General features: G+C 52.2%; 1 protein-coding gene across 7 annotated transcripts; it reads right to left on the minus strand.

Moving 5' to 3' along the window:
* Positions 1 to 2,290: 2,290 nt before the first annotated feature.
* On the minus strand, positions 2,291 to 10,505 carry STAC3 (SH3 and cysteine rich domain 3). 7 transcript variants are annotated; one of them, XM_059683354.1, is made up of 13 exons: positions 10,483 to 10,505; positions 9,609 to 9,788; positions 8,853 to 8,916; positions 8,312 to 8,579; positions 7,984 to 8,081; positions 7,712 to 7,775; positions 6,725 to 6,822; positions 3,912 to 3,978; positions 3,681 to 3,730; positions 3,313 to 3,398; positions 3,087 to 3,138; positions 2,933 to 3,010; positions 2,291 to 2,691 (listed from the first exon to the last, which is right to left on the minus strand). In XM_059683354.1, the coding sequence occupies exons 3-13, from the start codon at positions 8,913 to 8,915 to the stop codon at positions 2,593 to 2,595; spliced, it is 1,023 nt and encodes a 340-aa protein (XP_059539337.1). In that variant the 5' UTR covers position 8,916; positions 9,609 to 9,788; positions 10,483 to 10,505; the 3' UTR covers positions 2,291 to 2,592. The 7 variants fall into 7 exon arrangements, with proteins under 7 accessions (XP_059539337.1, XP_059539336.1, XP_059539335.1 ...); XM_059683353.1 differs by lacking the exon at positions 10,483 to 10,505 and having other exon boundaries at positions 2,296 to 2,691; positions 2,873 to 3,010; positions 8,312 to 8,573; XM_059683352.1 differs by lacking the exon at positions 10,483 to 10,505 and having other exon boundaries at positions 2,296 to 2,691; positions 2,873 to 3,010.
* Between the last annotated feature and the right edge of the window lie 753 nt (positions 10,506 to 11,258).

Consider the following 11,258-nt stretch of genomic DNA (forward strand, 5'->3'; position numbering starts at 1 on the left):
CTGCCTGAAGCTTCCTTCCTTGGCCCCCAGGGCAGGTGGTGCAGACGCTGGGCCCCTCTGGCCTCAGCCAGCCCCAGCCCCAGCCCCAGCCCCAGCCCCAGCCCCAGCCCCAGCCCCAGCAGTTGGGGAGAGAAGCAGGAGCAGAAGCCATAGAGGGACATTGGTGGATGTGCAGGGAGACTCCCAGGATCCTCAACACAGCCAGGCGGCAGGGGGTGGGAGAGAGGCTCAGTCCATGTCCCCCTCACCCCTGTGCTGCCCAGTCTTCTGACCTCAAGGCACTTCCTTTGTTATGAGTTGGTGCGCACTGAGGAAGAGTAGGGTGCGGCTTGTATCTTGGACCCTAATAACCCGACCCCCCCCCTCCGGTCTGTTTTTGATTCAGTCCGCTCCTTGGCCCAGACTTATGACCTTTGCAGCGTGAGGCAGCATTATCCATCACCCAGGTGGCCGCTGGCAGGAGTAGAGGGCTTTGGGTCCCCCCCCCCCCAGGGTCTCTGTTGTTCCCGACTCCCTCTCCTGAGATCAGCTCTTTGCCAGCCGGTCAGGGCTAAACCAGCAGGCAAGTACTGGGGGTCGGGGCATGACCATGGGGCTCAGTCACGATACTGGGCCTTGTGTCCCCAGCCCTGGCACCCCAGCACCCGTCCTTCCAGCTCCGCACAGCCAGCCCTCCCGCTCCTTCTGCCCTCCCTCTCTCGGGCCCTTTGCTTAATTTCCTATTAACTGCTGATAAATCCAATTAAACCGCCGTTCTAATTAGGGACAGCTGCCGGCTCTGCGAGGCGGGGAAGGGGGGTGCCCCCCGAGTGTATGGGGGGGGGAGAACAGCCGCTCTCTCTGTCTCAGTACCCCCACACCAGCATCGCCGCCCAATGAGCCAGTAAATTGGTTTTGCTTCAGCATTGTGGGGGGCCCCACTCGAGGATCTCGGGGGCTCTGGTTTTGAGTCCCTCAGAATGCTTGATGAAGAGATAGGACCCAAGCCCTAGTTGTTGCCCATTTGTGGGAGGCAGATCCTGCCGAGGAGGGATGAAGGCAAAAGGCTTGATTTGTATGTGGGGGTGGGAGGCCTGTGGTCTGCTGCTCTTCCAGCCCAAGCAAGATTAAAGGGGTGCTACCTGAGTCTTCCTTTATGACCCCGCGCCCCCCAAGGAATCCAGTACAGTCAAGAGCAAAGGAACAGGAGACAGAACCCGGCTCTGCAATGAGTCCTCTTGTGTGTTTCCCTACCCCCACCGCACCTCAGCCTTCTGGAAGGAAGGGGGGCACGCCCGTCCCGGCCCTCCTTTTCCCCAGCCCAGCTGAGCCTCTGTCCTCCCCCCACCCTTTCCCGCCAGCAGCAGATGGTGCCTGGGCTCCCGCTGCCAACCTTGCTAGGCGGTGCCAACCTCAGGCCTGGCAGACAGCGGGCAGAAGAGGATCTCCTGGCTGGCCACGCTGACCCTCCCCCCATCCGCCATCAAGCTCAAGACCCTCCGCTGACTCCACGCCAGCGACCACCCCAGGCTGCCTCTCACTGGTCCACTCCCAGGTCCCTACACTCCTCCTTCAGCTCCCTTCCCTACACCTTCCCGCTCCCTGCCACCTGCCACCCTGACCAAGGCCGGTATATTTGCATGTCTACATATGCAAATGAAAACATTTGCATACGGCGCGCCGCAGGGGGGTTCTCCGCGCGAGCCCTTTAGCTGTCTGCCCAGCGCCCTCTCACTTGGTACCTGTCAGGGCTGGGGCGGAGCCGCGCGGGAGGGGTTAAGCCCCCGGGCCTTGCTCGCTGGGTTCCCGGAGGACTTGAGGAAGTGTTGCCATGGAGACGGCACGCACCCCACTCCCTCCCAGACCCAGGGTCTCCGGCTCCTTGTCTCTGGTTCTCTCCTCTCCCCACCATCTCGGCCCCCGTCCCTCGCTCTCCAACCGAGATCTTGCACCGCCCCCTGGCGGCCCAGCTCGGCACTGAGCCAGGTTTCGAAATGTAAGGCGCTGTCCGCAGCTAAATCGCCAAAAGCTAGGGGGACCTACCCTGCAACCAGATCCTGTTCCTAGCCCCAGCGGCGCGGGGACGGAGACCCCGCCCGGCTCTTTTCTTCACTGACTACAGAGGCCTCCCCTAGCGGACGCACTGTCTCCCCACCTCCCACCGGCCTCAGCCCCGGTGGGTTTCAGGTTACCCGATGGTAGAAAAATGTGACTGTTGGGGAGGATTTCCTACCACTTCGTAGGCCCTCTCCTCCCTCCTCGGCCCCAAGTTAAAGAACAAACTTTTCTAACTTTTGTCAAAACTTTAATAAATTCACAACATTCAACAGTTCGCCTCCCACCCACCCCCGCAACCCAGGGCGCCTCCTAGTGGAAACGCAATTTTTTCCAGCTCTCAAAGGCTGTTCTAGGCACCAGTATCCGATGGCATAGCCCAGGGAGGAGGGCGGGAACCAGTCCCTTCCCAGGAGCCCCGTCTCGCTCTGGCGGGCCTTCCCGCTCCTCCCTGACTCAGCAGTAGAGTTGCTTCCACTCCATTTCCTCTCCACCTTCCACTGGGCCTGCCAGCACCCGGCCCGAGTCTCTCCCGCCAGCAGGCGCCGGCCTGCACACCTAAATCTCCTCCAGGAAGTCGGTGGGGAACAGCCCCACCTTGCGGCCAGTGTAGACCTTGACGTAGCCGCCAGCTTCATCTCCTTTCTGCACCACGATCTAGGATTAAAGGATTAGGGAGGAGAGAAATCAAGGGAAAACAGTTGTAGAGGAGAGCAGGGGAGCCCGGAGTTACGGAGGCCTTTCCTAGTGTCATTAATGGAGAGTGCAGAGGAGCCTCCCGGCCGGGGGTTGGGTTGGGGCACCAGAGCTACCTGGTCTTTTTTTTTTTTTTTTTAACCTGGTCCTTCTTGAGGGTGATCTGTCCTATTTCGCGATTCCCCACGAAGGATCTTGTTACCCGGTGCACACGTTCTCCAGCCCGGACCCGAATGATGAAGTTTGGAGGGAAAAATCCGACTTTCTCCCCTATTTTCCCCTAGAGAAGATGGTAGGGAGAATCAGCCTTTTAAACTCAACCCATGTCCCACCCTACCCTCAGTCATTTCTCTTACCCGCCACCACTCCTCATTGGAGTCATCAATGACCGTGATCTTCTCTCCAGGCCTGGCAGGGAAAGGGAGGGGCCTCAGATTTAGGGGCCTTCCTATCCAGTCCTTTGGCTGTACCCACATCCAGCCTCAATAAGCTCCAAGCCCTGAGTATCCCCTTCCCCTCTTTCCTTTCCCAGAGGGAGCTGGGCTCCCAGTCTACCCCCACCCCAATCTTAAGGCCTCTCACGGGAAATCCAGGTCGTCCTTCTCCAGGGCTTTGAACCGATAGAGAGCCACAAAGTAATGAGACTGCTGGAAGCCAGGCTGCTTGTGCTGGGGGTGAAAGGGGGTGATGAGTCTCAGGGCTCCTCCGTCCCACATTGAGGGGCAGGAGACCAAGGCAGGAGCATTCTCCAGACACACTCCATTCCGACTCTCCCAGGCCCATGAACTAAGAGGAATGCATTAGTTGTGTGTGTGTAAGGTGGTGGAGAAGGCTGGTTAAGGGTAATGGGAACCCGCGGGGCAGTCTGCACTCTTGCTGTGAGGTAGAGAGTGGTGTCAGACTGGGTTGGGAAAAGGACTGGGCTCCATGCAGGGAGAAAGGAGTCTCACTTTGTCATCAGGTGTCTTCTTTTCAGCCTTCTTATCCCCTTCAGGGTTTCCTGGGATGAGAAACACCAGCAAATTGTCTCTGGGTCCTGGAGGGTAGCCCTCATCCTCTTACCCTTCTGTTATGGGGCCTCCTTTCTCTCCAAACCTGGCGTACCCTTTACTGTCCTTTCCCGCTGGCATTGCTGAGCCCGACCACCTCCATCTCTGTGGATGGAGGTGGGAGTCACTCACCATTCTGGGCTTTGCCTCCCTCTGGTCTGGCCGAGTCGGGCTCCTCTTCCATCATGGCTGCTAGAGGCTGGAGGGTGCACCAGAGTTAGGAAGATGCTGTCTGGGGAACCCATGCTTGCCCTGGCTCTCCAGTCAGGACAGAGGCTAATAGGATGGCAGGGTTGGAAGGAGCCTTGGAGAAAATATCTATTCAATCACCTGCCTAATACAGAGATTTTCTCTAAAACATCCTGGCAGGTGGGCCACCCACATTGTGCTTGAATGTAGCTAATGACAGGGAACTCACCCCCTTTCAAAATAAGCCCATGCAATTTATTTATAGGACGTTCCCCCATGTTAAACCTATGCCAGTCTCCCTGTAACTATTAGTCATTGGCCTGATTTGCCTTCTGGAGGAATATAGAACCAATATAGTCCCTTTAAAGATCTGAGGACATGTCAGCACATGTCCTTCCTGCCTTTTTTCTCTCTAATTATTTTCAGACCCTTCAAATCATTCCCCAAGATCCCAGTTCTATGTCCTTTACTATAATGTCTGTCCTTAAAAATACTTCAGTGTATAAGAGAAAAATGGGCAGCACAGCTTTTACAATTCCCTTAAGAAAACAGTACCCGAATGTGTTAGCCTTTCTGCAAGCAGCCAAATCACAGTGTTAGTGCCTTACAGTCATAGCTCCCTCCATAGAAATCCCTAATTTGTACCCAACTTCCATATCAACTACTTGGAAGCCAGATTTCTAGTTCTGTTTTTGTGCAGTTGATTTGTTGTTGTTGTTGTTGTGTGTGTGTGTGTGTGTGTGTGTGTGTGTGTGTTTTGTTTTGTTTTGTTTTTTTCTTTTTGATTCAAGAACAAATATATACATTTTTCCTTACAAAATTTCAAATGATTAGTGCTGGGTCTTTTTCTAGTCTATAAGATTTCTGAATATATTATTTAGTATATGTTTTTCCTTCTATGTTTCCCACAAACTTGATGGGTACACCATTTATATCTTCATTTGCACCAGTGAGAAAAATTTTCATAGGTGAGGACCAAAGACAAAATCATGTTATGAGCCATCAGAAATCTTCCTGTAGGTATACACTTCCTAAAGCAGTGATTTTCAACCTTCTGGCCCTTTAAATACAGTTCCTCATGTTGTGACCCAACCATAAAATTATTTTCGTTGCTACTTCATAACTCTAATGTTACTACTGTTATGAATCGTAATGTAAATATCTGATATGCAGGATGGTCTTAGGTGACCCCTGTGAAAGGGTCGTTCGACAGCCAAAGGGGTTGCGACCCACAGGTTGAGAACCACTGCCATAAGGAACAGGGTCCTTTGGGTACTGTCATTCAGTCAATTTTAGGATTCCATCTAACCGTAACCGTTATCTACATTAGTCCATCCTGGTTGCCCAGAAAGATATGAGGATATGCTAACAAACCCCTTGCTGAACTGAATGCATCTATGGCATTATGACTCTAGTAATCTATCCTATATAATAAAAGGGTAATATGCAAACTGACCCTAACAGCATAAAGACTGGGAATGACTGGTCACTATGACACACACTGACCACCAGGGGCCAGATGCTCAATGCAGGAGATGCCCCCTGGTGGTCAGTGCACTCCCACAGGGGGAGCTCTGCTCAGCCACAAGCCAGACTGATGGCTGCCAGTACAGTGGTGGTGGTGGGAGCCTCTCCTGCCTCCTCAGCAGTGCTAAGGATGTCCGACTGCAGCTTAGACCTGCTCTCCACTGGCAAGTGGACATCCCCTGAGGGCTCCCGGGCTGCCAGAGGGATGTCTGACTGCCAGCTTAGGCCCAATCCCCCGGGGAGCGGGCCTAAGCCAGCAGGTGGTCATCCCCTGAGGGGTCCCAGACTGCGAGAGGGCACAGGCCGGGCTGAGGGGCCCCCCCAAGTGCACAAATTTTTGTGCATCGGGCCTCTAGTATATATATATAAAAGCCTAAGCGACCAAATGACTGAACTGAATGACCAGTTGCTATGACATGCACTAACCACCAGGGGGCAGGCACTCAATGCAGGAGCTACCCCCTGGTGATCAGTGCACTTCCACAGTGGGAGCGCCACCCAGCTGACCGATGGGCGCCAGATGCCGGGCTCATGGCTGGCGAGCGCAGCTGCCATGGTGTGAGCCTGTCCCGCCTCCACAGCAGTGCTGAATGGTGGCAGGCGCAGCAGGGCAGGGATGAGTGGGAGCAGCACCTGGCCCAGGCTCAGGCTCCTACTCAGCCACCTGCCACTTCGTGCACTACTACATCCCTCAGGGGATGTCAAAACCTGCAGTCCGACATCCCCCCAGGGGTCCCGGATTGCGAGAGGGCGCAGCGCAGGCTGAGGGACACCACCAGTGCACAAATCCATGCACCGGGCCTCTAGTCCTATTATAAAAGGAATTGAAGCTACTTTTGGCCACTAGCTTTGTGCCTCAGTTACCTCATCTATAGAATAAATGGGTCAGACCAGACGATCTTCATGGACCCTTGTATGACTCTAGAATTACCGGGCAAATTCTGTTCCCTGAATCCAAAAGCACAGCTCTTGCCTCTGTTGTCTAGCAATGCCAGGGGTCCGGGGTCTAGCCTTCAGTTGGTTATAGTGACTAATCTGACAGTTTCACAAGGGAGTTCCTGGAGAAAATGCATGCTATGGCAGGAGTTCTTAACCTGAGGCCCTCTAAAATTGCATGCAAAAATCTGTCTGTTGGGTTATGTGCAATTTTAGGGGAAAGGGATCCCTAGCTTTTTTCAGCTTTCCAGAGAGGAGATATGGGGTCTCTGGAAGGGAGGTATGGTGCTCACATTTTTCTTATCTGCCTGTCCTTTCTTCCGTTCTTTGTTTGCCATGATCACCCCAGTGCGCAGTGTTTCAAACACAGGGTCATTACGATTTGCAGCAGCTGGTGGGAATGGGAGAAGAAAGAAGACATTACTGGGGAGGCAGGGAAAGGCTTGGAGGAAGGAGAGACCTCCTAAGTAAGGGAGAGGTGGGATTGAATGGACACGTGTGTGTGTGTGTGTGTGTGTGTGTGTGTGTGTGTGTGTGTGTGTGTGTGTAGGATCAGGGAAGTTGTCATCTGGGCATATCTGGATCATCAATCTATAAAGAGCTCTAAAAACATCACTGGAAATGTAATGTAATGGAGAAAAATATTTACCAGCACTCCTTCCAGGCAGAGCATTCATTATATGATGTTGGAAAGTCCACTTTACTAAGTTGCTTGGGCGTCGGGGAATGCTCGGAATTCCCATTCTCCTTCTCAGGAGAGTGGTCCTTTTACTGCTGGCTTTTTTTGTCCCGCTGAGGGGCATGTGCAAGCAGGGGTGCTTGTACCAGCGGACCCTTCTTTTTACACCCACACTCCTCGCAGAATTTAGCTTCACCTCAACATAAATGTTAAGGGTTGCTAAACTATGAATCTGCCCAGGACGTCCATAGCTCTGGGTCTGGCCTTACGTGTGGCATTCTTCTGTAACAAGGATGAGTACAGTCGAGAATCCTTGTTCATTTAGAAATGGTTTTGCATATGCAGAGCACAGATTTTGATGAAGATTCCATCTTGGCTCTGCCTCTTGCTAGCTGTGTGGAGACCTAGCTAAATCTTATCTCCCTCAGCTATCAAATAGGGGAATATCGACTCTGCATCCAAGGTGGCTAAACTATGAGGTTGAGAGTGAACCATGGGATGGAGAATCTTTCTGTTTCGGAATTTGGTTTCTAAATCTAGAGGTGTGCTGGAACCATCTCTAAACTTGCCCATTCCCTCCGGTTCCATGTGAGTCACTTACAGACACTAGCGTACTGCTGGTTGCTGTAGAGTGGGGAGCTGTAGGCCCGATGAAAACCAGGGGGCTGTAGGGTAGGATGGAAAGCATCAGAAAGAGCAAGGCAGGACCCAGAACCCCATCTCTCTCATGAGTGCTCACCCCTTTTTGAAGTAAGAGATGGGCTGAGAAAGAAAAAGCAGGGATATGGAGGGGGTGACCTGAGGAGAGACTGGCCGGGGTGTAGCTGGCAACATGTCCCCTCTCTATTTTCTTGCTCCCCGAAGCCTACTCACAATCTTGCCGAAGCATCTCTGCATCTCCACGTAGGACTGACAGTGTTCGTGGATGTTGGTTTTGCAGTTCTTACAGCGAAGCCCAAATTTGTTGTTGACTTGGGAGAGGGGAGAACATTTGGGTGAGGTTCCTGCTCCTCTTTCCCTTTGTACCGCTGCTGCTACTATAGCGCTTAGGTTCCTTTTCTGTATGGGACCCCACACCCTCAGTCTCTAACAGTTATTTCCTTAAAGCCAAATCTTGCCACAGCCTCTCTGCGACACCCTAAACCCTTTCCCAGTCCCTGCCTTCAACATCACATGCTTTCTCCTTCCCTTCACGACTCACGCACAATCATCCGGGCACAGACATCACAGAACTTGGGCTTCTTGAAGAAATGATCTTTGAATTTGTGGGGCTTATCATTGACAAGCTTAGGAGGTTCTGGGGGTGGCTCCTCCTCCTCCTCCTCTTCTTCCTCCTCTTCCTCATAGATGTAGTAGATGGGCCCACCCCCAGCTCCCACTGCCTCCCCATTAGCCTGGGGCTCTGGGGGAAGCTCCATCTCCTTTGTCCCAGCAGACTCCTTCCTGAATAACTGCTTCAGCCGCTGTAGCTGAGGGGAAGGGAGGAGGGAATGAAGGAAACCCAATGTTAAAAGAATTGTCATGCTCTCTAGACTAGGTAAAGCTGAAGCTCACTAGACATTTATCTAGCTTGGGGCAAGGGGCACACCCCAGGATTAGGGGGTATTAGGGCTGCAGATGCTGGCAGGCATTCTAACAATAGAGGAGTCGCATACAAGTGAGATCAATTCAAGCACCTTTCTTCACGTGCTGCAATGGCTTCCCAGGTTCCCCACACCCAGTGGTCAGAGGCCCTGACTCACCCCACTTTGCCGAGTCTCTGCTGGGGAGGGTTTAGGGGACTCCAGCACCTTCTTTTCTGTCATCCTGCAAGAGGTTGGACCCCACTATGACATCTAATCCCTGACTGCCATTCTCCCTCCCTTATTTCTGTCCCTTTATAGTAGGGTGGTCCTTGAAGGGGAGGCTTTGGGAGAAGTTGGTTAGAGATCTTTTCACAGAGCTTATGAATAGGAAGATTCCATGGAGGTCCAGAGAAACGCCCAACAGACTGAAGAACTTCCCCACTAGTTCCTCAAACCAAAACCCATCCGTCCATTCTGAGGTGCAACCCCCAAATTTGTAGCCCCAATACAGTCAGTACTCAAGACTGCCTGGTTTAGGTATTTGTTTTCCTGGGAATCTATGGGCAGTAGAGATATGACACACATCTTCCCAGATCTCCTTTTATCAGGAGGTTGATGTGTGGAGGGATGGGCTGGGGCATTTGTTCTCCCTACTTCTTTCTTGAGCCCTGGGGGCCTAGTGCCTAGTTCCCAGCTTGCCTCAGGCCTCAGCTATTTTAAGTTTTCAGAGTAATATGAGCCTTTCCTTCCCTTACTACTCCCTTCCCTTGACCCCACTCCAATTCTAGCTCTTTATCCTGAAGTAGAATAATTTCACTCCTAAAACCTAAACGACTCCTAGACAAGAGAAATGAAGAAGCTGAATAGACTATGGATTGGGGAGGTTGGGGAGAGCAGTCCTGGAAATGGAAAGAGGATGAAGAGGCAACTCACGTTTGGGACTCCCTGTCAGTTCAGTCTGTGGAGGGAAGAGGAGCCCCTGCGGCCTTGGCGGTAGCACTGGAGGAAGACTGGTCCTCTTCCTTGGGGGCCAAGCCCCCCCAGTATCCTCTGAACTCACACCAGCCACCCAGACGGTATTTGTAGACCTAGCGTCTTGCCTTGGTGTCAGAGCTGGAATGACAGGGCTGGAGTGAAGTGGACAGCTGAGTGACACAGCTGACATAGAGAAATTGGATACGGGGAGGCCTGGACCCTAACTCCTCCCACCTCCCAGAGCTGCTGTTCCCAAGTTTCTCATCTGTGGTGTGCAGGTCAGTACTGGGTAAATTCAGGAGGGGACAGTGTTCATGCTGTATAGTCATTTGGGTGATTCTAGATGACTGCAGGTAAAGATTGATTATGAACAGCTTTTCAATCCCCTTTCTCCGAGGTCCAAACATCTTCCCAGTTCTACCCTCCCTGGACCTGCTTTAGGAATTAGGCCTTCTACTTCCCAGCCATTCTTTTTGTCGCCATGTGTCTTTATACCATCAAGTATAGCTTTAAACTCAAACCTTTAGACGGAAAATTTGAATTTTCAGAGTTGTCCTATCGGCCAGACTGCATTGCTTTCTTCTCTGTGGGAAGTTGGAGGGGTACCTTCCTGCCATCTTGTCAGGGAGTGAAGAACATGTGTATAGCTGTTCTCTCCAGCTGTCCCCAGAGGCATCTTCCCCCCTATTCTTCTAAAATCTTGTCCTCAGGGTGAAGGGACTTCTATTTTAAAAAGCCAGGCTGGGAGTGAGGGTCTAATGATCAGGTACAGATGGCCTCAACAATGGACAGAAGGCAATAATAGCTGCCACCCAGGGGTTTTTTTTATCACCTGCAAGTAATAGCCCCAGAGAACTGCAAACTCTTGGAGGTGGTAGGATGCCAGGCCTCCCACTCATTTTGATTCCGATTCCATCTCCCTCCTTGGATGCCCCAGGGTACGAACTGATGGGTCAGTGAGTTATCAGGCATTCTTATCTCAGGCACGCAGCCTTCTCCTGCCCTGTGTGACACAGCTGAAAAAGGAGATACCGCCATCTCAGAGGAGAGCAATTTGAAGGTGACAGTATAGTGCCATTTTATCCCTTGTATCTGTACAAGTAAAGGGTTATGTTGAAGGTTGGGTTAGACAAGCTTCGGAGGAGCCTAGCTAGAGACACTGCTACCCAGACCCAAGAGATTTCCAGGGCAATGTTCTTCGTCATTTCCACTTTTCCCCCCCTTTAATGGGTGGGTGAGATTGAAAAGGGGCTGCTGGATGTTCTGGGTATATGGGCTCTTTAATGACTCTGGTCTGACAGGCTGAACAACAGACTAGCTCTGAGAAGCCTCAGAGGAAAAGCTCCACCTTGCGGGCAGGTGACTTGGCTCTTCACCTTTCTTCAGCTGCATAGCAGGGATGGCTGAGCACACCTGGTGTCTTGGTACTGCAAGTTTAACTGATGTAACTTTTATTGTAAGAAACATCTACTTCTGTTCCTGCCAGGAAGAACCCAATCGGCTGGGTTTAGGATTAAAGAAAGGCCCAAGCCTTCCATCCCTGAAGTTTCCAGCAGATTGGATGGACAGGTAAGAAGCCAGCATTCAACCCAGTTCTGGACCCCACAT

Source organism: Myotis daubentonii, chromosome 2 (assembly GCF_963259705.1).
Source record: "Myotis daubentonii chromosome 2, mMyoDau2.1, whole genome shotgun sequence".
NCBI classification, from domain to species: Eukaryota; Metazoa; Chordata; class Mammalia; order Chiroptera; family Vespertilionidae; genus Myotis; species Myotis daubentonii.